Raw genomic sequence first — 26318 nt, 5'->3', positions numbered from 1 at the left:
TGTTGCTGAGCAAACCAGTGCTTTGTACCCTTTGGTTGTGAAGGTCTTCCTGGAACGGTCTTATGTGTAGTTAACAGACTGGGATCAACGGGATGCAGGATGATATAATCCTGAGGAAGGGTTTGAATGAGTTCACAGAGTGGTAACACTTTTGTAGTTAAGCTGTCTTCCAGGACAGCGTATTTTTTAAATCTGTTTTCCTGATGGAAAGACCTTCCCTGTGATGGTGACTAGGACTGTTACCACCAACTGTATCTTCCGGTCTTTGGCTGATTGGAGGGCAGCCGGTGCCTGATTAAAGTCAGTGTCATCTTGCTTTTGCTTGACTTCTGACCTCTTGCCTTCTACATTGAACTTGGACTGAGCTCCCCCCTTACGGTGGGGTTTTGGAAGAAAGCTGGTATTGTAGTCCTACATCGCGGCTGCTGCAGATAGGACTATTGATAGGACTGTGGTGGAGCTTGATATGGTGTGCTTTATTCTGTTGGCACTGCAAAAGCTCTGCTGACGCCTTTGTTGCAAGACTCCCAGCAACCTAACATTATCCATGATTCACTGCAGTGCCTCATCAAATAGCTTTGTTCAGGGAAGACATGACTTGGCTGTTCAGGCTGGACTGTTCCCATGAGGCACAGGGTCAGACTGATTTGCATATGGCCATGTCTGAACTGTGGTGGCGGAGTGATCTAAAGAATGATGATGGATTAAACCTAGATCAGTTGACTGGGGATGAGTGCTTGCAATGTTCAACACTCTGTCCATCATCCCCTTTGGTTTTGCTTTGTTCGCCCAAAGTTGGCAGGGTACGCCCAGACGTGGGTCCCTTGCTCACTTTGCCACTGGAATCAAGCCAGTGAGGCTGATGACGGCTGATTATCCAGTAACCGGTCCCAGGATGCTTGTTTCTTGTCCAGGGAAGACATGGCTTGGCAGTTCGGGCAGGACTGTTCCCATGAGGCACAGGGTCAGACTGATTTGCATATGGCCATGTCGGAACTGGGGTGGCGGAGTGAGCTAAAGAATGATGATGGATAAAACCCAGATCAGTTGACTGGGGGTGAGTGCTTGCAATGTTCAACACTCCGTCCATCATCCCCTTTGGTTTTGCTTTCATCAAATAGCTTGCAAAACAAGAATTCCCAATCAAAGGGCATATCTAGAATTCTACTCTGAACATCAGGTGTACATGAAGTTCATTGACATCGAAACGCACCTGCTCGTGTCGTGTAGTTCCAAGGAGTCCCCCAGGACCTGTGCGTTTTGTATGACCTAAACTGAGGGCTTGGTGCTTATACCGCTTCTGGACACCCCCACGGGATATGTCACCCGTTGGACCAGCTAGGTCTACAGTGCCACTACCACTCCCACCTGTATCTTACAGTGGTGTAGGTAGTTTCTGGCAACCACTGAACATGACAACCCTGATTCCTCAGGGATCGTGGAAAACAGTACAGTGCGCTTAGCTCAGACACTCGTGCTTACCTTCTTTCAGAGAAATACAAAAAGAAGTATTGATAAACGGAATGCAGAACAAATAAAAACATTCAACCCCAGTCAAGAGATCTGGGTTAAATCCATCATTCTTTTGCTCACCATGCCACCCCAGTTTAGACCAGGCCATATGCAAATCAATCTTGACCCTGTGCCTCATGGGAACAGTCCAGCCCGAACTGCCAAGCCAGGTCCTCCCTGGATCGGAAACAAGCATCCTAGGACCGGTTTCGGGGTTTCAACCCTCTTCAGCCAAGATAGCTTGATTCCAGTGGCATGGAGAGCATGGGACTCACGTCTGAGCATACCCGTCCCACTCGGGGTGACAAATGCAAAAAGAAGTATTGATGGACGGAATGCAGAACAAATCAAAACATTCACCTCCAGTCAAGAGATCTGGGTTAAATCCATCATTCTTTTGCTCACCATGCCACCCCAGTTTAGACCTGGACATATGCAAATCAGTCTTGACCCTGTGCCTCATGGGAACAGTCCAGCCCGAACTGCCAAGCCAGGTCCTCCCTGGACCGGAAACAAGCATCCTAGGACCGGTTTCGGGGTTTCACCCCTCCCCTCTTCAGCCAAGATAGCTTGATTCCAGTGGCATGGAGAGCACCGGACTCATGTCTGAGCATACCCGTCTCACTCGGGGTGACAAATGCCAAAAGAAGTATTGATGGACGGAATGCAGAACAAATCAAAACATTCACCCCCAGTCAAGAGATCTGGGTTAAATCCATCATTCTTTTGCTCACCATGCCACCCCAGTTTAGACCTGGCCATATGCAAATCAGTCGTCTGAGCATACCCATCCCACTGTTGTTTTTGCATTTGTCACCCCGAGTGGGACGGGTATGCTCAGACGTGAGTCCCGTGCTCTCCATGCCACTGGAATCAAGCTATCCTGGCTAAAGAGGGGTGAAACCCCGAAACTGGTCCTAGGAAGCTTGTTTCCAGTCCAGGGAGGACCTTGCTTGGCAGTTCGGGCTGGACTGTTCCCATGAGGCACAGGCTCAAGACTGATTTGCATATGGCTGGGTTCAAACTGGATTGGCATGGTGAGCAAAAAAACGATGGATTTAGGCCCAGATCTCTGTACTGGGGTGAATGTATGACATTGTTCTGCATTCTGTCCATCAACTGTTGTTTTTGCATTCTTTCAGAGAAGACACAGGATGGCGATTAGGACGTTTCAATAAGTATTTATTGGTCCAGCGACAGTCTGGAGTAAAACATATGTGCTGCGACAATCAGGAGACAGAAGCATATGAAAGAGATTGCTAGTACCATTATAGTGAATAGTGGATACATTTGGACCATAGTGCTAATAAGATGAACATAAGCAGTTCAGATAAAAACAGTAGCACTTGCACATTCCTAAAATGCACGCCCTTAGTAATTTGCCTCACTGTACCTAGCCTAACCTGGATGTGTAGGTGTATATGCGTATGGCTATGTGTATCTGTAGCCAAGAAATCCATAGGGAAAAACCAGCCCCCTCACCTGATGGTTGGGAATGAAGGACCGCTGTGTGTCAAAAATTCAGCATGCAGGACCCCATCTCAGCTTGAAAGGAATTCTCCTCTGATTTGTAGGAGGGAGTGAGGATCGTTTACACTAAAGAACAAGTTACTTACCTTCGGTAACGAAATATCTGTAAGAAACATTAGCTAGTGATAGATTCCTTACCTTAGAATTACCCCCAGGCGTCAGACTGCATCCGGAAAGTTTTTGTCAGCAGTACCCCTGCGCGACGGTTGGCGCCGTGGTGCGACTCCGCGTACGTCGCTGGCATCGTAATCGCCGAGGTGACGTCACTGGAGCTACTTAGACGCGCCCACGTGCGCTGACGTCAGTTCTCTACATGACTTTCCACACCAGGAACGCAGAGCCATGCAAGATACTGATTACTGGTGCATTGAAACTAGAGCCCTGAAAGGGATGACCTTAACCCTAGAAATCAGTTCGCAGAACGGGAGGATGGATGGGGCGGTAAGGAATCTATCACTAACTAATGTTTCTTACAGATATATCTTTACTGAAGGTAAGTAACTTGTTCATCTGAAAGAAACACGTTAGTGATAGATTCCTTACCTTAGAATAGATACCCCAGCAATACCAACCACGATGGTGGGTCTGCGAACCAAGATCATACAAGAAAGTCACGGACAACAGAACGACCAAAAAAGAAGTCTCTCCAGACTTGACTGTCAAGGCAATAATGCTTAGTAAAAGTGTGCAGTGAGGCCCACGTGGCTGCCTGACAGATGTCTTGCAGGGGGACGCCACGTCCCAATGCCGTAGTAGCTGCTGTCGCCCTGGTAGAATGGGAGCGCAACCCCACCGGAGGTTCCTTTTTAGCCAGAGAATAACAGGCCTTGATACACATGACAACCCAGCAGGAGATAGCCCTCTTGTGTACAGCCCGGCCTTTCTTGGCACCTACGTAGCCAACAAAGAGCTGGTCATCCACCCGGAACTACTGTGTGCGATTCAGGTAGAATGAGAGCACACGTTTTGGGTCCAGACGATGGGGCCTCTCTTCCTCTCTGGAAAGGTGCAGAGGTGGAAAGAAAGTGGGCAAGGTGATAGTCTGCCCGATGTGGAAGGCAGTGCAACCTTTGGCAAGAAGGAAGGATGAGTGCGAAGCACAACCTTGTCCGGATGAACCAACAGAAAAGGAGGCTTACAGGATACAGCCTGGAGCTCACTCACAGACATAGCGGAGGTGATGGCAACCAGGAAGGCAGTCTTCAAAGTCAATAAACGTAGAGGACAGTTGTGAAGCGGCTCAAGGGGAGCGCAGATCAACTAGGTAAGAACCAGATTTAAGTCCCACTGCGGCATCACAAACGGAATAGGAGGGAAAAGGTGAGTAATGCCTTTGAGGAATCTATTCACAACAGTAGACTTGAAAAGAGAGGGCTGAGCAGGGAGCCTGGGAAAGGCCGAAATTGCAGAAAGAAAGCCTTTAATAGGTCAGAGAAAGAAGGAACAAAACGACTTCTGAAAGAGGGGCAGAAAGGGGATCCACAGCCTTTGCTGTGCACCATGCCACAAATTTGTTTCACCTGCAGGCGTATACAGATTTAGTGGAGGGACGCCTGGCTGCCAGAATGATATCACAGACTTCAGGAGGCAAGTCAAAAAGAATCAACTGTCGCCGCTCAATCTCCACGCATGTAGGTGGAGGCTGGACAGGTTCGGGTGGAGGACCGTCCCGTGCTGCTGCGACAGAAGATCCTCCTGAAGAGGCAGTTTGATCGGGGGATGCATGCTCATACTGAGTAGCTCAGGATACCAAACTCTTCGAGCCCAGTCTGGAGCCACAAGAATGACTTGGGCCCGGTCGCGCCTGATCTTCAGCAATCAGGGTAGAAGTGGTATAGGCGGAAAGGCGTACAGTAGACCGTAGCTCCACTCGTGACGAAACGTGTCGTCGAGCTAGTGCCGCCTTGGAAATTTCAACGCGCAGAAGTTATGACATTACGCGTTCTATTCGGTGGCGAATAGATCTAACCAAGGCTCTCCTCACTGTTGAAAGAGACCTTGCGCCACCTCCGAGTGAAGACTCCATTCGTGATCCATCATGTACCTACGGCTGAGTTTGTCTGCCCTGGCGTTCAGAGAACCTGCCAGGTGTTGAACCATCAAGGAAATGCCTTGACGTTCCAGCCATGTCCAGAGACGCAGAGCCTCCTGACATAGGGTCCACGATCCCACGCCGCCTTGTTTGTTGCAATACCACATGGCGGTAGTGTTGTCTGTGAACACCTGCACTACTCTCCCTTTGACAGAGGGAAGGAATGCTTTCAGTGCAAGTAGGATCGCTCTGAGCTCCAGAAGGATGATATGGAGCCTCGACTCCGCCAGAGACCAGAGGCCCCTGATCTCCGCCTCTCCCATGTGGCCGCCCCATCCCAGAAGGGACGCATCCGTCACCACCCTGTGCTCCGGTTGGGGAAGGGAGAGGGATCTGCCGCTGACCCAACATTGGTTCGTGATCCACCACTGCAACCGTTGTGCAGTGCCCTCCGAGATCTGGACAGACTCAGACAGGTCCCCTTGATGCTGGGCCCACTGGAACTTCAGGCCCCACTGCCGAGCCCGCATATGCCATCTGGCATGATTCGTCAGCAGGATGCAGGAGGCCATGAGGCCCAGCAGCCTGAAGGTCATCCTGACCGAAACCCAGGACAAGGGCCGAAAGATCGGAATCATAGCCGGAATGTCCCGGACTCGCTCTTCGGGAGGATAAACATGAAACTGCGCCGTGTCCAGAACTGCTCCGATGAAGAGGAGCTTCTGAGAGGAATCAGGTGCGACTTCGTCACGTTGATGGAGAACCCCAGCAAATGCAGGAGGTCGGCCGTAGTCTGGAGGTGGGAGACGACTGCCTGGGGCGAGCCCGCCTTCAACAACCAGTCGTCGAGATAGGGGAAGACTAAAACCCTGATCTGCACAGATGAGCTGCGACCACCGCCACAACTTTTGTGAACACCTGAGGGGCGCTGGTAAGGCCAAAAGGGAGCACGGTGAACTGAAAGGGCTTGTGGCCTACCATGAACCGCAGGTATCGCCGGTGGGCCGGCAGGACGGGGATATGAAAATAAGCGTCCTGCAAGTCCAACTCTACCAACCAGTCTTGTGGGTCTACGGCAGACAAGACCTGAGCAAGGGTGAGCATCTTGACCTTCTCCTTCCGGAGAAAGCGATTGACGTTCCGAAGGTCTAAGATAGGAGGCAGGCCCTTGTCCTTCTTTGGAACCAGGAAGTAGTGGGAATAACAACCACGGCCTACTTTTGGCGTCGGAACGCGCTCAATGGACCCCTTGGCCAAGAGGGCCGCAACTTCCTGCTGGAGAAGCGCCAAGTGAGTCCCCCTCAACATGCGGTGGGACTGAGGTGGCATGGCTGGAGGGGTAGTCTCGAGGGGGAGGGAGTAGCCCCGTCAGGCTATATGCGGAACCCACCTGTCCGAAGTGATGGTGCGCCAGTGGGGGAGGTGATGGCGAATCCTGCCACCCACTGGCGTTAGGTGGGCCTGAAACACCGGACTAGGAAGGTTTGGAGGCAGTGGCTGCAGGGGAGGTGGTGGACTGACCCGCCCGCTGGCCAAGTGACCCACCTCTGTGGGTCCACGACCGCGGCTGCGCTGAGACTGCTGCTGCTCAGGCCTGTAGCTCTGAAACAAACGTGTTTGGGCAACCCTTCCGTGACCACGAAAGGAGCGAGAAGCGGAACGAGTGCGCGTGGCCGAAAGGCCCAAGGACTTGGCCGTAGCCCGCGAGTCCTTGAAACACTCCAATTAACTGTCTGCCTTGTCACCAAAAAGGTGAGTGCCATCAAACGGCATGTCCATCAGAGTGTTCTGGACATCCCCGGAAAAGCCAGGCGTAGCGGTGTAGCACCACTGTCGTGGAAAACGCCCTACCCAGCGAGTCGGCGGTGTCAAGGCCACAACGAATCGTGAACTTGGCTGCGTCTCTCCCTTCAGCAATAGCTTGGGAGAGCAGGGTGTGGGCCTCCTCCGGATACTGAGGCAGCACCTGCGCAACCGTGTCCCACATAAAATGGGAATAACGGCCCAAGAGGCATACGGTGTTCACAGACCGCAGGTCTGAACTGGCGGAAGTAAACATTTTCTTCCCAAATTGTTCTAGTTTTTGGGATTCCCTGTCTGGAGGTGCGGAAGGTAATGCGCTTGGGGACGCAGAGGCTTGGACAACCAAGCTCTCAGGGGTAGGGAGTTGGGAGAGGAAAATGGGGACGCCCGGGACACGGCGATGGCTATGGGCCACGTTCTTATCTACAGGAGCCCGTGTAGAGCCTGGACCAGATGCCCAAAAGAACGTCCGAAAGTGCGTCATTAAAGGGCAGCAGCAGCTCCGTAGAGGAAGACGCTGGCTGAAGTACTTCTGTCAGGAAGTTAGTCCTGACGGCCACCGTAGGGAGCTCGAGGTGGAGAGCCTCGGCAGCCCTACGCAACACCACAGAATATGTACCACCCTCCTCTGTAGCCACGGTAGGAGGAGACAGTGTGCCAGGTTCTGGAGTAAAATCCAGGTCACCTGCATCCTCCAAATTATCCTCCCAATTCTCCTCCCAGTCCGGGTCTGACTCGCACTGTGCTGCGGGAGGGTCCTCAGACCCCTCCCAGTCCTCCCCGTCCTCCACAACCTTCCGGGCAGTCGGAAAAGAAGGAGGTGGATGGAGAAAGGGATATAAATTCCCCATCGGCGTCGGAATCGGTGTCGATCAACACAGGTCCGGCACCGTCCCCATGGGGTGGAAGCCGGGGATGGCCTCGGTCGGGGAGCCGGCCGACACCAGCGGCGGCACCGTTGATGTCGATGGAGGCCGTACTAGGCCAACCGACATCGGCTAGGATCCATGCATGGATCCATGCATGGATCCATGGGGGTCTCTCGGCGTCGAGACCAGAGTCGTCGACGATGTCGGGGCCGAAGCCGATGACGTAGAAGAGCGAGGACCCCCAGCCGGACCTGTGGGGCCTGTAGGCGTTCCAGAGGGGCTCAATGGGCCAAAAAGGTGGGCCATGGCTGACAGGAAGTCCTGCAGCTGGGCCGGAGTCGCCGATGGACCCGGAAAGGGCAGGTAAGCCATCGGCAACTGCGTAGGCTCCGCCAGAGCCGCGGCGCCACCCGCACCCTCAGCAGTGTCCCGCGACAGGCTAGGGGAAGGCGAAGAGCGACGGCGCTTCTTCGACTTCTTGTGCTTCGCCTTACCCGACTCCTAGTGCAAAGACTTCGTCAAACGATGGTGATGGTGGCTCCGCGACCGGTCCCTCGACCTCCCACGGGACCGGGACCTCGAGCGGTGCGGAGCCGACTCCCGGGCCTTCAGCAGCTTCCGGGACCGCTCCCGCAGAGATTTCGGAGCCAGGGCCCGGCATTCGGAGTCATGGTCGTACCCCAGGCATAAGAGACACTTCCGGTGCAGGTCCGTCATCGACATCGTGCGGGGACAAGCCGCGCAAGATTTAAAACCGCGCATCCCTACACACCAGGAGTCAAAGACTCAAAAAACAGAGACAAAAGTCCCCAAAAACTCAGGCAAAAATTGACTGGGGGTACTGCTCTCTCCGGATCTGCGCTTGATGGTGCGGAAAAAGAAAGAACTGACAACAGCGCGCGTGGGCGCATCTAAGTAACTTCAGCGACGCCATCTTGGCAACTACGATGCCAGCAACGTACGCGGAGCCACGCGACGATGCCTACCGACAAGCAGGGGTCCGGCTGACGAAAACTTTCCAGATCCAGTCTGACGCCTGGGGGTAATTCTAAGGTAAGGAATCTATCACTAACGTGTTTCTTTCAGATGTGGTCACTTCAGAGTTTTTTCTAGAATCGATATGTTTTTAAAACAATCATGACTGTTTTGAAAACAATCATAAATATTTTGAAAACAATCACCAATGCTTTTGTAATAAGTGCGATCGTGTACAGCTGGCTTTTGGCCAAGGATGAAAAACTGGTGACCCTTATACAGAGTAATTCTACCGGGCCTGGGGGTATGTTTATGTACGTCAGGTACAGTGATTATGATGGAATACTTAGAGCCTGGTGTTGAAGAGACAGGAGCAAGCTACTAGGTAAAAGGTCAACCGTTATTTTTGTGTGGATGGGCCAATGTATGTAAAGAATGGGGTATATATGACGGGACTATCCTAAAAGACATGACACTCCCACTGGTTGCCTGAACCATGTTGTGGACTCATCCATCGCAGAGGCAATAATTGCTGTGGAGGCCAATTCTGCTACCTGTAATATTGCTTTGGCTTCAGTCAGCTTATGCTTCAGAAGCAGGTCCTGGAAAAGAGCAACATTGGACAACATCTGCTCATCGTACCTGCCAAGGACAAACAATTATCCTTAGGGATATGCTGTATGTCTTTTACTAAGGAAACATGAACTTGGGTCATAGCCTGTGTACAGGTCCGCTATTACTCTTCATAAGGGTCATAGCCATATTGCCGCTAGTGGTCATCTCAGTAATTATTCGGTTGATAAGTGACATGGAATGGACCGCCCTCTTCCTAGGTTTCAGAGGTGATCTGTGGTGTGGTGTACAGTCTTCATCTGAGTCTGGACATTTTACCTCCAATTGTGTTGGATTGTGGGCAGGTCCGAAAGGATCACCATCGTCTGTCTCTTCTGTGTCCAGAAGTCTTTGAGGTGGTAAAGGAGAGATGCTTCTTGGTAAGTGGGATCTAGTAAAACTAGTGACGTTTTGCCACCCTTTAAGTATTTCCTTGCAGGAACACCCTCCATCAATGCTGGCTTAGTCGACAATTCAGTTTTTGTAGGTCATTGCAGGGATGGTGACGGTGGAGCTTCTCAAGGTGTTTAAAAATCACACCAAGGAGGGGGGTGATACTGCCCAAACCATGTGACTAGATCAAATCCCATTAATCCCAAAGGGAGAGAGAGATCCAACTCTAGGGAGGCCTTGGGCTAACCTGAACTTTCTTATACTAAGCAGCAGCTCAGTTACAACAAGTAACACTTCGGTTTGAACAGAATGATAATTGGGAGAAGGCATTATTATTTGGAACACACAGGATTGAATTGAGGCCTTCATGATGAGGAAATAGGTAGGACAGATGCTCGATACGTGATCAGGCAAGTCGCAATTAGCACGGGAAAGGGTAATTACAGTTAAAGACATAAGAGACAAAATGGCCGTGTGCAGATAGCAAGATGGAGCCTGCGACACGGTGAGAGACCTTTATCTAAATAAGCAACTTGACCAATATGATCAGGCAAAGGAGAAACTCGACCTTGGTTTGGGCTCGTTTTTACAGCAGCAATGTGTCGCCTGGACAGCTAGGGAAATATGGACAGCTTTTCCAGAGAAAACCACCTTGATTGAGAAAATGACCGTACTCCTCTCCCTGGCTGGCGGTAGACGTTTGGGTACTAACCTATACACATCCCTGATATCAGACAGGAGGGGACACACAGGCAGTGTGAGAGAGTAGGTGGACACATGCATGCCAAGAACCATCGACAGACAGAATGGACAAAAGTGTGTGACTGAGTGTCAGGATGGCCTGGCAAGGACAGCAATGAAGAGGACCTAACAGACCAACTGCCCTGGTATGTTACGGGCATAGTCCCCGAAACTGCTTTAATGCCTGTGTTTTGTTTGCAGCATTCATCTATGCAAAGTCAGGCAACTTCGCGAGAAACAACTGAAAGTCCCTCCTTTCGTTTTACAATCTGGTATTGGGAGGAGATTCAAGGCGAGATAACAGAATGAGGTCCCTTTAAAAATGAAGAGGAGGCGAGAAATGGCGTGCACGCCGCAGAGAATGCAGGATCGCTACTTCCTGGGAACCGCACTCAGTGATGCAGAAGGATCATCTCTTGAAGTCGGACAAACCGATGCGGAAAGATCCCGCTTGGGGTCGCTAAACGCTGCTGAAGATGCAGGAGGACCACGGCTGGGGGCCAGAGCGACCATGAAGGACAAGGGAGCCGTAGAGAGGCTCAGAGGTCACAGCAGGATGCTGCGCTCCGCCACACTCCTGCAGGAGCGTGGCAGAGACAGGTACGCACTCGATTTCACGGCAGGCACTGGAATCCAGAAAGGGTGGGGACTGCTGATAATCAGTGTGTACTATCAATGCTCTTAAGTACTACGTTTGCATCACCTATTTGTATGTAACTATTTACACTAATACTCATACTGCAAGATGTTGGTGGAGGTATCTGCACATGGAGGGGGATGGTGACAGGCATTGCTACCATACGTACGGATAGAGTGAGCTTTCCCTCATTTTTGCCAAGTGAAGGAAACCTGGCACTTTATTCTGTTTCGAGCTGATAAAATTCCCCAAACCAAGTCAAGAAACTATACGCACGCAAAGCGGGCATCTTGTGTGGTTTTATCTTTATACTTACTTTTTATGAAACACTGGGTGACTGCGGTGGTTGCATGAGGCCAAGGATGGGCAAATAACTCACTAAGCCAAACTCTAGCATAAAAGTAAATCAAGCATCCCACTTGACCATTTACCTGTGGTATTTCTCCTTTCTCCAAGGGGCGAGGAACATACCAGTGGACCAGACCTCCAGGCACCTACAGGGGAGAAGAGGAGAAAGAAGAACTTTAGAAACTGTACCTTTTTTTGGTGTTTTTAACTATTTTTGAAATGTTATAGTACCATACACAGAAAATGAATATGCTACTTACCAGTATGCATCTGTTCTTGGCATGTAGGGCTGCTGACATTCATATCTGTGCATAGATCGCCGCCTAGTGTTGGGTCCGGATGTTTGCACGTTGTTGTCCTGGAAGAGTCTTCGAAGTATCCTTGGATAGGTGACTCCTCCCCTGGACTACAGTGCGCATGGGCATCCTCTCCATCCCCAGATTGTTTTTCGCCATTGTGGCAGTGATGGAGTAGATACAGAAAGTGATGACCATGCTTACAGTAATTCTGAGAGCTGCAGCTGCTACAGGCGCCGGGGAGGAGGGAGGGCGATATGAATGTCAGCAGCCCTACATGCCAAGAACAGATGCATACTGGTAAGTAGCATATTCAGTTCGAGGTATGTGGGCTGCTGAATTCATATCTGTGCATAGAATGTATAGCAGTGCCCTCTATTAGCGGCGGCTACCAGTGCCAGCTGCAGCGGTCTGAAAAAGGGTTTTGAGAACAGCCTGTCCTACAGCTGCCTGCTGTTTTGATTGCACATCTACACAATAGTGTTTGGTAAATGTGTGTGTAGTGGACCAGGTGGCTGCTCTACATATATCATGCAGGGGAATATTTCCTAGAAAAGCCATGGAGGCCCCTAACTTACGTGTTGAGTGGGCTCGTGGGGGAATAGTTAATGTGCGTTTTGCCTTTTGATAACAAATTTGGATACACTTAACTATCCATCTGGCTATCCCTGCTTTGGAGATGGTGTTACCTTTGTGGTGTGGGGCAAAGGCAACGAACAGTTGTTTTGTCTTCCTAAAGGGTTTGGTCCTGTCGATGTAATACATGAGGGCCCTTTTGACATCTAGTGTGTGGAGTGCCCTTTCCGCGACAGTTTGTGGGTTTTGGAAGAAAACGGGCAGTTCAATAGTTTGATTCATGTGGAACTGCGATATTACCTTGGGCATGAATTTGGGGTTGGTACGTAGTACGACCCTGTTGGCATGAACCTGTATAAATGGCTCTTGAACTGTTAGTGCCTGGAGTTCACTAACTCTTCTTAAAGAAGTGATCGCTACCAGGAAAGCTACTTTCCAGGTGAGGAATTGAATCTCGCATGAGTGGAGAGGTTCAAAGGGTGGACCCATCAGGCGTGTGAGGACCAGGTTGAGGTTCCACATTGGAGCTGGTGGGTGGCTTGGTGGAATGACTCGTTTGAGTCCTTCCAAGAATGCTTTGATGGCAGGCACTCTGAATAGAGAGAGGTGCTGCCTGGTTTGTAGATAGGCTGATATTGCGGTCAAATGGACACGTATAGAGGTGTACGCCAGATTGCATCGGTATAGGTGTAGGATGTAACAAATGATGTTTTGGATGGATGCGTTCAGCGGGTTAATGTCATTATTACCGCAATAAATGACAAACCTTTTCCATTTGGCTGCATAGCAAGCTCTTGTAGTGGGTCTCCTGGCCTCCTTGATGATGTCCATACAGTCAGGTGGCAGGTTGAGGTAGCCAAACTCTAGGACTTCAGGAGCCAGATCGCCAGGTTCAGCTGTTGCGGATCTGGGTGCTGAATCTCTCCATGGTTCTGCGTCAAATGCGCGGGTTTGATCCGCAGCCTTTGATGCGGCACCACGGAAAGTTCGAGGAAGGTGGTGTACCATGGCTGGCGTGCCCACGTAGGAGCAACTAGGACGAGTGTCAGGGAGTGTTGTCTGAGTTTGCGAGCCACCAGCGGTATCAACGGCGCTGGGGGAAAAGCGTACGCAAATCTGCCGGACCAGTTCATCCATATCGCATTGCCCTGCGACTGCGGATGTGGGAACCTGGCGGCAAAGCTTTGGCATTTTGCGTTTTCGCTTGTGGCGAACAGGTCTATCTCTGGATGACCCCACTGCTGGAAGTACGGCTGGAGTACTGATGGGTGTAACTCCCACTCGTGCATCTGGTGGCTGTGTCTGCTGAGCAGATCCGCCATTTGGTTGTCCTTGCCGGGGAGGTGTTCCGCCATGAGGAACATGTTCCTCTGAATGGCCCACTTCCACATGCTCTGAGCCAGATGAGACAACTGTGGAGAGTGCGTTCCTCCCTGCTTCTGTATGTAGTACATTGCGGTCATGTTGTCCGTCCGGATCAACACGACCTTGTTGCACAGATGTACTTTGAATGCCTTCATGGCTAGGAAGATTGCCATCAGTTCCAGAAGGTTGATGTGCATTTTCTTCTGTTGTGTTGTCCATAGTCCCTGCACTGTGTAGTGGAGTACATGAGCTCCCCATCCCTGGAGAGACGCGTCTGCTGTCAGTACTATTTGTGGAACAGGCTCTTGGAACGGTCGGCCCTTGCAAAGGTTTTGTGGATTCCACCAATGCAGAGAGTTGTATGCCCGACCGCTCACCAACACTAGGTCTTTCAACTGTCCTTGAGCCTGATTCCACTGACGTGCCAAGCACTCCTGAAGCGGGCGCATATGTAATCTCGCGTGCGGGACTATGAAAATGCAGAAGGCCATCATGCCTATCAACTGCATGAACACTCGCGCAGGAAGGGAGTGTTGGGGTTTGAACTTGGAAATCAGCATTTGCATGCTGTTGATCCTCACTAAATTTGGCTGAGCTGTGGCCGCCAGAGTGTCTATAGTCGCACCCAGGTACTGTTGTACGTGTGCGGGCTGGAGATGGGATTTTGGGTAATTTGGTGAGAATCCCAGACTGTGAAGGAGGTGAATGGTGCGGGACATGTGGCTGGCACATTGCTGGGCTGACTTCGCTTGAACGAGCCAGTCGTCCAGGTAGGGGTAGACGTGTATGTGCTGCCTCCGTAGATGTGCCGCCACAGTAGCTAGGCACTTTGTGAAAACCCTGGGTGCTGTTGTCACGCCGAAGGGCAGGACTTTGAATTGATAGTGCTGTCCCTGAACAGTGAACCTGAGGTATTTTTTGTGTGAGGGGTGAATGGGTATGTGGAAATACGCATCCTTGAGGTCCAGTGTGGCCAGGAAGTCTCCCTGCTTGAGAAGCGGAAGGACTTGCTGGAGAGTGAGCATGTGAAAGTGCTCGGAAAGAATGTACCGGTTCAGGGGTCTTAGGTCTAGTATAGGCCTGAGTGACCCGTCCTTTTTCGGTATTAAAAAGTAGAGGGAGTACACTCCCGTACCGTGCTCGTGGACGGGTACGACCTCTATAGCGCCTTTTAGAAGCATACTTTGCACCTCTTGCTGTAAGAGCGTTAAGTGCTCTGAGGACATAGGACGGTTTCTTGGAGGTATTGTGGGTGGAGTGGAGGTTAGCTCTAGACAGTAACCGTATTTGACAATATCTTTGACCCACCTGTCCGTGGTGATGGAGTTCCACGTGGACAGGAACCTTTGTAGCCTTCCCCCGACAGGTGTTATGTGGTCGGGAGGAAGGGAGAGGGCGTCACTGCTTGTTCTTGGGGGAGGACCTGGTGTTGCCGTAGCCGCGTCCTCTGCCCTTTGTACTGGAGCCACGATATCCACCCCGGGTGTTTTTATCGTAGGTGGTTTGGGTATTGCCTTTGTTGTATGTCTGCTGTGACCCCTGTCCTCTACCTGCTCCTCTATTTCCGGGGCGACGAAAGGAGCTGCTCCGAAAGGACTGAGTCTGGAGAGCCCCCATGGACTTTGCAGTGTCCGTGTCCTTTTTTATTTTCTCAAGGGCTGTGTCAACCTCCGGCCCGAATAAATAGTCGGGGTTGACAGGTTGGTTTAGTATATTATTTTGCACCTCAGGTTTGAACCCGGAGATTCGCAACCAGGCATGTCGTCGCAGCATGACGCTTGTGTTTATGGCCCTGGCAGCCGTGTCTGCAGCATCTAGTGCACACTTGATGGAAGCATTTGTGAGTAGCTGTCCCTCTCTGATAAGAATTTCTGCACCTTCTTTGAACGGGTCAGGGAGATGTTGGAGTAGTTGCTCCAATGTATCATAGTGCGCTCTATCGTAGCGAGCGAGGAGCGCTTGAGTGTTGGCTATGCGCCATATGTTGGCAGCCTGGGCGGCAACTCGCTTGCCAGAGGTCTCTAAAACCTTGGACTCTTTGTCCGGGGGAGGAGCGTCACCTGTCGTTTGCGAGTGTGCCCTCTTGCGAGCATTCGCAACGACAATGGAGTCGAGAGGTAATTGGCCTCTGATGTAAGTAGGGTCCCCAGGTGCTGATCTGTACTTTTTGTCTATCCTGGGGTTTATCACCCTTGCCCTGGTGGGTTCCTTGAAGATGTCCTTGGCTGGTTTGAGGACCCCTTTCAACATGGGCAGAGTCTTTACATGCCTTTCCGAGGAAGCGAAAGTGTCCATAAGGAAGTCGTCTTCCACGGTGTCAGAGTGAAGCTGCACTCCATGATTATTCGCAGCACGCTCAATAAGAGCGTTGAACGCTGCAGTGTCCTCTGTGGGAGATGTTTTCGCTCCATAGAGTTGTGGGTCCTGTGCATCTAGAGGTGCACTGGGGTCTGCAGGGTCGCCCCAAGTTTGATCAGGGTCCTGTTGGTCATCAGGGTCCATGTCTCCGTGGTAAGGGACTTGGTCATCCATATAGTCTGCCAACGCATCCGTGTCGGAGTGTGTGGGAGAGAATGATAGTGGATCCTGGTAGGGCGAGTCGAAAGATTCGCAAAGCACAGGTTCTGAGTCCACAGGCAGCTTTCTTTTTAGTGGGATCCTGAAAGGGTCCAAGGGTGGCTCCGAAGTTATCCTCCGGTCATGGATAATCATCCTGCCGGTGTTGGCGTCGATGTAATGTGACGGAGACGTCTCAGCAGGTGTAATCGTGGTGTGGGTGACCCGTGTCCTGAGTTGGAACATTTTCGGGATCGTGGGTGGCGGCAGGCCAAAAGTTATGTTGGCTGGCGCCGAAGAGGCTGCTTGAGCTTTTAGTGGGCCGGAGCCCGATGTGTCCTGGAGGACCGCTTGGGTTTTGCTGCCTTGTGCTGCAACGGTTCGCACTTGAAGCGCTTTCGAGGCCTTAGCGCCTACCAGGTTTGTAGAGGCGGCCGTGGACTTTTTCGGCGCCGGTGGGTCATCGGGTCGAGGGGCGGAAATGGCCGTCGACGTCTTCGATGCAGGAGGCTTTGGTGTTGCCGTGGAAGCGACGTGAGACGCAACAGGCAGTATGACCTTTGGTTTAGGAGTCGATGGCGTCGGCGCCGCGAGCCGAGCAGGTTTGATGGCACCGAGGGCCTTTTTCCGTATGCCGACTCCGGCGTCGGCCGCTTCAAGTTCGGCACCGAAGTCTCGTTTGGTGCGCTCGGTGCCGATGCGTGTCGCTGGCGTCGAAGGTGTGGAAGGCCTCGATCCGACTAGCGCCACTTTCGGTTTCGGTTTCATTTGTACCAGTGCAGCTTTCGGTTTCGGTTTGGTAGAAGGGAAACCAGCCGGTTTAGGTAATAATGGCTGCCGCTGAACGTCCGAGGCCGGGCCCGAGGGCGGGGCCGAAGAACTGCGGGATAGGTCTCGGGTAAGGCCCGAAGGCGATCCCTCGACCGGAGCCATAGACTGTGGCACTGGGCTCTCGTCAGTCTGAACGGGTAGGCCTTGCTCGTCATTGGAGCTACTCTCTTCGGCCCCTAAGGCCTCATCGCCGTCTCCTACCTCGGTGTTGTCTTCATCTCTGCGAAAGAGTGATTCGTCGACGTCGTCCGAACCGGAGTCATGTTCGGAACCGGGATTGGAGGGTAGGATTTCCAACTCCTCGACATCTTCGGCGTTGAAGATGTCTGCCGGGGCCAGTGCCGCGTGCTGCGCTTCGAGTCTCGCCGCTCGTCGATTCCGTAGAGTCTTCTTGGAACGGAACCGGGCACAGGCCATGCATGTCGATTCGTCGTGGTCCGGCGACAAGCATTTGTTGCACACCGGGTGGACATCGATATGGGGATATTTCGCATTGCATACCGGGCACCTCTTGAATGGTGTCCTCGACTCCATCGTCGGTGTCGTCGATGGTCAGGTAAAAAGCGAAAAGTTGTTTCCGAAGTTAGTAAGCTAACAGGTAGGGTCGAAACCGATCGAGTGAACAGTACCGACGCGAACTAAAGGCCTTTTGGCCTCGACAAAGTTTTTTCCTAACTGGAGTTAAGATAGCACATCCGAACCCAATGGCGGAAAAAAACAATCTGGGGATGGAGAGGATGCCCATGCGCACTGTAGTCCAGGGGAGGAGTCACCTATCCAAGGATACTTCGAAGACTCTTCCAGGACAACAACGTGCAAACATCCGGACCCAACACTAGGCGGCGATCTATGCACAGATATGAATTCAGCAGCCCACATGCCTCGAACATACATTTATCCAGAAGTGGAATAGCAATACAGTACATGACGTTTTATGTCACAGACAAAAAAAACACAATAAGTGAATCAAATTGAGTGCTAGAACATCACAGGTCGTCTTGAATGGATAGATGAGTTTGATGTGTAATCCCCCCCATCTGTCAAGCTTGGGTAATAGTGTATGGAGTGTCAATAGTGCATGAGGGTAGCTGCTTACGACAATTGAGTTGTACCTGAGGGGTTTATTGTTAGAAGGTAGTCTCTCAGTGGTTGCCAGATATCTTTAGATCTAGAGGTCGGGGTTGGAGAGATGCATAGAGCTCACTATTGGTGTCACAATGCATTACACTTTTAATCCATGCCTCCGTGGGGGGGGGGTGTTTGCTCCCCAGTGTATAGCTGTCTCTCTTTTGGCAAGAAGCAGTGTGATGGCCATAAAGTGCTGCAGTGATTTGGGTATGTCCTATACATAGCCCAGGAGGGTTAGCAAAGCAGCGGCTTCGATAGGAAGTCATGTCACAAGGGCAAGTTTATCAAAGATTTCCCCCCAGTAGAGTGCAGTTTTAGCACATGACCACGTCATATGGGCATAATCCGCTGACAGCGCACAGCACTTTGGACAGTCAGTGTTCGAGTAGGGTCTGAGCGTGATAATTTAGCCAGAGTGATATACACTCTTCACTGCAATTTATAGTGAATCATTTTGTGGCGATGATTAAAGGAAACAAGGTGCGTCTGCGAACAGCACGTGTACCATGTTTTATCCCTTAAGGGGTACCCCATGTCAGCCTCCCAGGCGGCTCTAAGTTTAGAGTCACAGGTTGGTAAAAGGTTTAAGCAAGTGTGGTATAGCTTTGAGATTACCTGGTCCCCATCTAGATCAGTGGTTACCAATGTTAGTGGTGTGAATTCATCCGGTGCCAGCAGGTAAGATAGAATTTGGACCCTGAGTGCCCTGTGGAGCAGTTGCAGCACAAAGTGGTTCATAAAAGGAGCAACCCGAAAACGTACGTCTTCTGTACCGGAAAACACGTGACCATTAGGAAAGAGGTCCCTAAAGTTATGTAATGAGTATTTTATTAATGCACAATGGACCAGTCTCTCTTGTGAGATAGGCAAGCAGGGGGTACTGAGAGTTGTGCTTCACCTCGCGTCCCCCACCTGAGGGGTGGGGTTGGCAAAGGTAGGCACACCTCCCTTCCTCACTTGGTTTTCCTGCTGGTTCTTTCACCAAAGTGGGGGTCAAAACCGTTGGGGACCAGTTGCTGGAAGCAGCAAAAGGCCTGGGGAAGCTCACAAAGGTGACAAGCCTCTGAAGCTTCCCCTTCGTGGACCCTGCCCATCCTTGGGGAAGAGGCTTGGCACCTTGTCCCAGGATGGGCATTGTTTCAGACCCCAGTAGCAGCAGGCTCTGGACCCAGGTGACCAGAAACATGTCTGGTGATGGTAGCTGGGGAGCAGCCACTCAGCCTGGACACTAGTGTTAGGTCATTTTTCAGGGGGCATCTCTGTGCATTTTTCTTTAATTCCCACACTTGCATCAGTGTGGGTTTAATGTGCTGAGGAGTTTGATACCAAACCTCCCAGTTTTCAGTAAAGCCGTTATGGTACTGTGGAGTTCATAATGACAACCTCCCAGCACCATATACTCTTAATGGCATTACTGCACTTACAATGTCTACGAATTGGCTTTGACACTGTAGGGGTACAAGGCTCATGCACCTGTACCCTCACCACTGGTATAGTGCACCCAGCTAGAGGGGTGGCTGATCTATGGCAGGCTAGTAGGTTGCAGGCATGGCACACAGGGATGTGTGCCATGTTGACTCTTCACTGTGTTCTGCACCAATACACGCAGCCTGCGAGGGGAAGGGGAAGGGAGAGAGAGAGAGAAGGGAGAGAGAGAGAGAAGGGAGAGAGAGAGAGAAGGGAGAGAGAGAGAGAAGGGAGAGAGAGAGAGAAGGGGGAGAGAGAGAGAAGGGGGAGAGAGAGAGAAGGGGGAGAGAGAGAGAGAGCGAGAGAGAGAAGAGAGAGAGAGAGAGAGAAGAGAGAAAGAGAAGGGAAAGATAAGGGAGAGAGAAAGAAGAGAGAGAAGGGAGAGCGGAAGGAGAGAGAAGGGAGAGAGAGAGAGTGTGTGGGTGTTTTATTTTTGATGCGTCAGATACGGTCTGTGTAGGGAGTAAAATTGTGACAACTTAAACCTGGCAATATTCATCCAGTATCACCTGCAGAACATGGGACTCACTAGGCTCTTCTGGGAAAGATGTCCAGATCTCCCGGGCCATATGTGAGACATTTGCATACTGCAGAAATTGCCCGAGACCTATTTCAAAATGAGTCCCGATTTCTTCCAGGGACATGAAGGTGCTGTTAAGAAACTAATCTACTGCTCTTTGACAGCCTTTTTCCAGCCACCTGGAGACATTCATAGAGCCACATACGGCCATGAATGGGTGGAGTCACCACATTGGGAGAAGCTTAGCTTAGAGTGCTCATTTTAGAACCTGCATGACTGCCCTCTCCTGTGGCTGGGCAACTTGAGAGATTATGAAGGGGATGCCTGCTAGGAGCCTACGACCATGCATAAGTCACTGAGGAAGCTGATAAATTGCAGTTGAGCCGTCCAATAGCTTTTTATCCCAGTTGAGATCGCCCCCGCACCACAGGGCAGCATACTGGAGCAGGCCTGCCAAACAGTATAACTGAAGGTCCGGAAGGCCCAGACCTCACCCAGCAAGGTTCAGTTTGAAGACTGCAAGGCAGACCCTGCTCCTCTTTCCCGACCACACCAGGGACAACAACAACCCATCAAGGTTCAAACATTTCATATTTGGTTTGGCCTTCAAAAAAATTAAACATAGTTTATAACATACACACATTAATAGATTAAGATAACTGATCACCTTTTTATGAAACGATTGCAATGAAATACACTATTTATCACAATTCAACTTTAAACAAAGATTGTCAGAATAACTGCTATCAATAATACTACTAAAAATCTCACAAATGTATCCTTGAAACCTGTAACAAAGTACATCCTAATAAGAGGTGTCAACTCGCTCACTGACCCGTAGAGCAGATACAGTAATTACCCAAAGCCAGGATTGTCTAACATAACACAACTACTGTGACAAAACAACAGAATGGTATAAATGAGACATGCAGATGTGTGCCTCTTTTTTGTCACCATTGTTGGGGAGGGCAAGGGAAGATCGGCCCATTTAAAGCTTCATCTCCCTTGAATCATAGTTCCAATATACAAATTCAGGTGCCAGATCCTACACTCCCACTTGGTGCTGTGTATAGAAGAGGCATCCATGACAGGAATCCCAGACCCATCCACTGCAACAGCTCCCAAAGGCTAGAACTTCACAACTATGCCCAGCATATGTATTTAAATGATTGCCATGTAAAGGATTTGAGTGTGCATATTTTCTATTAGTATTAAGATGTAATGTGATTCTATTTTAGTGTAATTTGTTTTAACGTTCTGTGGACCTCATTTGAGATCTAAACAAAATAATTGAATTGTGAAGCAAAAGTGCCTGTGGCTGGGTAGAAACAACAAATAAAGTAATTACAGACATAAGTAGTGCGCCACTGAAGGGAACTACTACAGGGACACCTGAGCGCAGTTAAAGCAGTTTTTTTTTATTGTTTTCTGCTTTAAGAGTAATATCCATTTAGTTTTAGGTTAGATTGACAGTGCAGGTGTCTGCAAGTCCTACTTTTATGAGTTCTGAGATAGATAGTGGACTTTGGCACCACCAGAGGGATATTTCACTCTCACCTCGTGTTATTGGCTGTATCATTCCACTATCTGTGAAGTCCTTGCCTTTCAAGGAGGCACATCAAATGACTGTGTATAAATAACTATAAACACAGAACACATACATTAGTAGTGGCAGTTTATATCCTGAAAACTCAGTATAGTACTAGCAGTTAGTCCCAGTAGACACCCCAGATCTTCCTGTACTTACCTAATAGACTGTTTCCTCTTCTTTAGCACAATAGGCATGCCCTCTGTGCCAATCACTTATAGGGAGACCCCGCTCAGCCGCAATGGTGAACTAGATCTCTTTTCTGTATTTTAAAGCCAGTGGACAATAACTAGTTCTAATCCCCCTTTTTTTCAGGGGCGCAACTTTAGGGTTGGCAACGAGAGGCATCCAAGTGACATGTTTCAGAATGTCATGGACTTGTGCTCAGTAGCCTTGAACAATACAATATTTCCATATTGTATGAAAGTAAGTACCTGTGGTTGTGTTACAATATAAACAATTAGTGCTAGGGCTTCTGTCCATTCCCCACAGCCTTTAAGTGTTACAGTAAACTATGAGGAAGTATCTGAACTGGAGAAGATAGAGTTGTGATAATATCACTAACTCGGAGACGGTCATCTTTGGTTTCCGTAAATCCTTCATCCTCCAATATGCTCTGGTCCAACTCTCAGTGGGCTCTAAGTCCTTTCAGAGGGGTAGCCATGTTTAACGCTAGAGAACGATACATTTTGGAAATGCAATTCCATTAAAAGTTTTTCCACTGTCCGCTTAGGTTTGAGAAGGTTGAAATCCTGGATGGTCCCCAGTTGTGAACGTGGTGCACTTGTATGTAACGGAGAAATTGTGATTTGTGAAGTGCATACTCCTGTGACAACTGCTCGAAAGAGTAGATGTGGTCAGATTCTCAAACATCTCCTAGTCGTAGGTCATCTATCCGATTCCATGGTTGAAAACCACCTAGGTGCACCACTCAGGTAAACCAGGTGCCATGCCACGGGGGCTATTCCTAGGTTAATGTGTCCTCCCATGTATTCCATTTGAATGTATGCTGCAGACAGTCGAACGGTATTCTAATGATTAGGTGTAATGCCAGGGGGGACTTCTTACCATGCGGAGCAGGTAGTTGTCAAGTGCACCAACTTCAAGTCTGAAAGCAGTCGTTTCTGCCTGAAATAGCTACTCAGTTACTGGGACTAGTTGCATGACCCAATAGTAAAAGATCCTCTGTCGATCGCGATTTGGAGATGCATGGATTAGTGACATGCTCAGTATTTACTCATACATATGTGGCTTTCTACCAGCTCACCGTAAGAGCAGATGAATCTCTGTACACCTGGAGGATCTGCATGAATCTACATAGTTAGTGTCTCCATGTATAGAGATATGTGGTCCTTATGACCCTCCCTTCATTTGTGTTGCAAGATCTGTGCATCTCACCTACTTTACTCAGCCAGGGATTCCATGACAGGTGCGAACAGGACAGGGGACATCCCTGTCTGGCTTCGGGTTCTATGGAAAAGGGTGCAGAGAGAACCCCATTGACATGGACCTGGGCCCATGCAGTACCATGGATAGCAATACTTTTATATTTTTTTTTTCACTGCAGCAGGCTTTTTAATGTTTAAGTCAGGACTTAAAATGACAGTGCTTGTTTTTTTGGGTGAGTAAGAAAACAAGTTACTTACCTGTAACTACAGTTATCCAGTATTGGTATCTTTCATAGATTCACATGCATGAATCATTCCCCGTCGCCGAGGCGGGAGTCCCCGGTAAATAAAAAGTAGTGCCAAAAGTGTTAGTAGTAGTAGTAGGCCCAAAGAAAAGGCCTAAAGCCTAGATCTTAGCAGCCTATCTACCTCATTATGCAAAAGAACCAAGAATTTGGTAACAACCAATCAGACACCAGCACCCTTCTAGAACCCTCTCAGCAGAGCCAGTTCTCCTCAGATTTTCCTAGCACAAGTGGGAAGTAAATGTCCCAAAACATAGAGAACTGACTCTACGGGGAGGAGGGTGGGTGCATGTGAATCTATGAAAGATACCAATACTGGATAATTGTAGTTACTGGTAAGTAACTTGTTTTCTTATCCAGTATTGGGGTATCTTTCATAGATTCACATGCCTGAATCAGAATACCAAGTATACAGTCGTTTGCGGATGGTGGGAGACTAGTGCTGATACTCCCCAGATGCATCCACAACTCGTTTACAAGAGGTATAAGAAACCCAATCTTAAAATTCGAAACATGCAAGCAACAAAGAGAAAGCAGCATGTAATGCAATAACGTTCAAAGTGAAATATATCATCATTGTAAACATGCCATTGTCATGCTAAAAGATATCAACATAGAACATGTGAAAAGTGGAAAAAAGGTACCTGAAATTATCTCAAAGAAAAAGATGTCGCAGGACAGCTTGTCCGACCACTGCATCGTCTTGATGCGTAGATTGGAGGCAGTAATGTCTCGTAAAAGTGTGGACATTCTTCCATGTCGCAGCACGGCAAATATTCTCCAGAGTCACCCCAGCAAACAACGCTGTAGACGCTGCTACTGTTCTCGTGGAATGGGCCTTGGGTTTTCTTAACAACGGCCTGTGAGCTTTGTCATGGCAGAACTGGATTGTTGATGCTCTCCATCTGGCAATAGTGGATTTTGTCACTGCATTCCCCAGTGTAGCTTGGCCATAAGCCACGAACAATTGATCAGACTTTCTAAGGTTTTTTGTTTTTTGAAGATCGAATTTGAGACATCTCTTGATATCTCTTGAGAGAATGTAAGGCTCGCTCCACTGGAGTAGATGGGTTAGGAAAGAAAGTCTTTAACTTCACCGGTTCATTAAGATGAAACTGTGACAGCACCTTAGGAATGAATGTCGGATTAGTTCGGAGGTGCACGTAGTCTTGAGTGATGCGTAGAAAAGGTTCCTTTACAGTGAAAGCCTGAATTTCACTCACTCGTCTAGCTGACGTTAGGGCCAGAAGTAAGGCAACCTTCCAGGTAAGGAATTTGAGATCAGCCTTGTGGATAGGCTCGAATGGATGTTTCATTAATTGCATTAAGACTGTGTTGAGTTCCCACTCCGGTGGAGGAAGACTGACCGGAGGAAACTCCCGGAAAAGTCCTTTAATAAACTGCTTAATTAAAGAGGATGAACACAGAGAAGGGCCATGAGCCCCCTTTCTGAATCTGGAAAGTGCGGCTAAATGGACTTTGACTGAAGGGAAAGAAAGCCCAGATCTTGCCAGATGTAACAAATAAGGGAGGATCTGTTCTGCAGGAGCATCCACCGGGTGAACCTGGTTTGTTTCACACCAACAGCAAAAACGTTTCCATTTTAGACGGTAAGTTTTTATCGTGCTGTGAGCTCGTGATTTCGCTAATATATCCCTACAGTCTTGAGGGATATCCAGGTCCTTGAATTCTAAGAAGTCAGGAGCCATGCATGTAAATGTGTAGGGACTGAGGGACCGGGTGGAGTACCTGACCTCTGTTCCATGACAGCATTGTGGGCGTCTGAAGAAGACGGATCGGCTGGTCCTGGGATAATAATAGAAGCTCCTGAAACCAGTACTGACGTGGCCATCTGGGTGCAATCAAGATGAGACGACAGCCCTCCAACTTCACCTTGCGTATGACTCTCGGTATTGGAGGTATCGGGGGAAAAGCGTAAGCACAAATCCCTGACCATCGCATGGACAGGGCATTCCCCCTTGACCCCTGTTGAGGGTATCTGCTGGCATAAAAGCGGCATTTCTTGTTTTCTTTTGTTGCGAACAAATCCAGTGTCGGTGTGCCCCAAACTCTGAATACTCCGAGCACTTGAGCCTGCTCTAGCTCCCATTCGTGGCAATCCGATTGGGATCTGCTAAGTGTGTCCGCTAATGTATTGCAGAGACCTCTGACATGTTCTGCTCTGAGGGTTATGTTGTGGAGTGTGACCCATTCCCACAACTCCTGAGCCTCTGTGGATAGAGTTGCTGATCTTGTCCCTCCTTGCTTGTTCACGTAAAACATGCTGGTGGTATTGTCGGTCCGAACCATAACCAAAGAACCTGCTATCCTTGGAAGGAAAGCTTGCAGAGACAGGAAAATTGCTCGCAATTCCAGGCTGTTGATGTGCTTGTTTTTGTACTCTGGAGACCATTTCCCCTGTATCTGTAAATCTTGGAGATGACCTCCCCATCCTTCCATGGAAGCATCTGTAGTGAGGACAAAGTCTGGAACCTTCTGTATGAAAGTGAGCCCTTCTGCTAAGTTGGGTATGTGGGACCACCAACGTAGAGCGCTCTTTATGCCTGGAGTGACTCTGAGGATGTCGTCGAAGGAACCCACAGCCTGCTGCCACTGAAGGTGTAACTCCTCCTGCAGGGGTCGCATCCGAAGTCGTGCCAAAGGGAAGAGGTGTATTGCAGAAGAGCACATCCCTAGGAGCGACGCGAAGATCCGGACAGAAACTGAACGGTATCTAGCAGAGCTCCCAGAAAAGGCAGGACCTGCCTTGGGTGTAACCAAGATTTGCTCCTGTTCACAGTAAGCCCCAGAGAGTGGAACAGACGAAGAGATGTTGTCACAGCAGT

General features: G+C 49.7%; 1 protein-coding gene across 5 annotated transcripts in view; it reads right to left on the bottom strand.

Moving 5' to 3' along the window:
• LOC146816482 (exportin-5-like) overlaps positions 1 to 26318 on the bottom strand; it is a 1867381-nt gene that overhangs the window by 749736 nt on the left and 1091327 nt on the right. For all 5 annotated transcript variants that reach the window (XM_085610326.1, XM_085610327.1, XM_085610328.1 and 2 more), the window contains exon 28: positions 11536 to 11598. In XM_085610326.1, the coding sequence (XP_085466452.1) occupies positions 11536 to 11598 (63 nt within the window). The remainder of the gene's footprint in view (positions 1 to 11535; positions 11599 to 26318) is intronic.

The sequence above is a fragment of the Triturus cristatus genome, chromosome 6 (genome assembly GCF_964204655.1).
Source record: "Triturus cristatus chromosome 6, aTriCri1.1, whole genome shotgun sequence".
NCBI classification, from domain to species: Eukaryota; Metazoa; Chordata; class Amphibia; order Caudata; family Salamandridae; genus Triturus; species Triturus cristatus.
The sequence above is the reverse complement of the archived record's forward strand: the minus strand, read 5'-3'. Positions and strand labels throughout refer to the sequence as shown.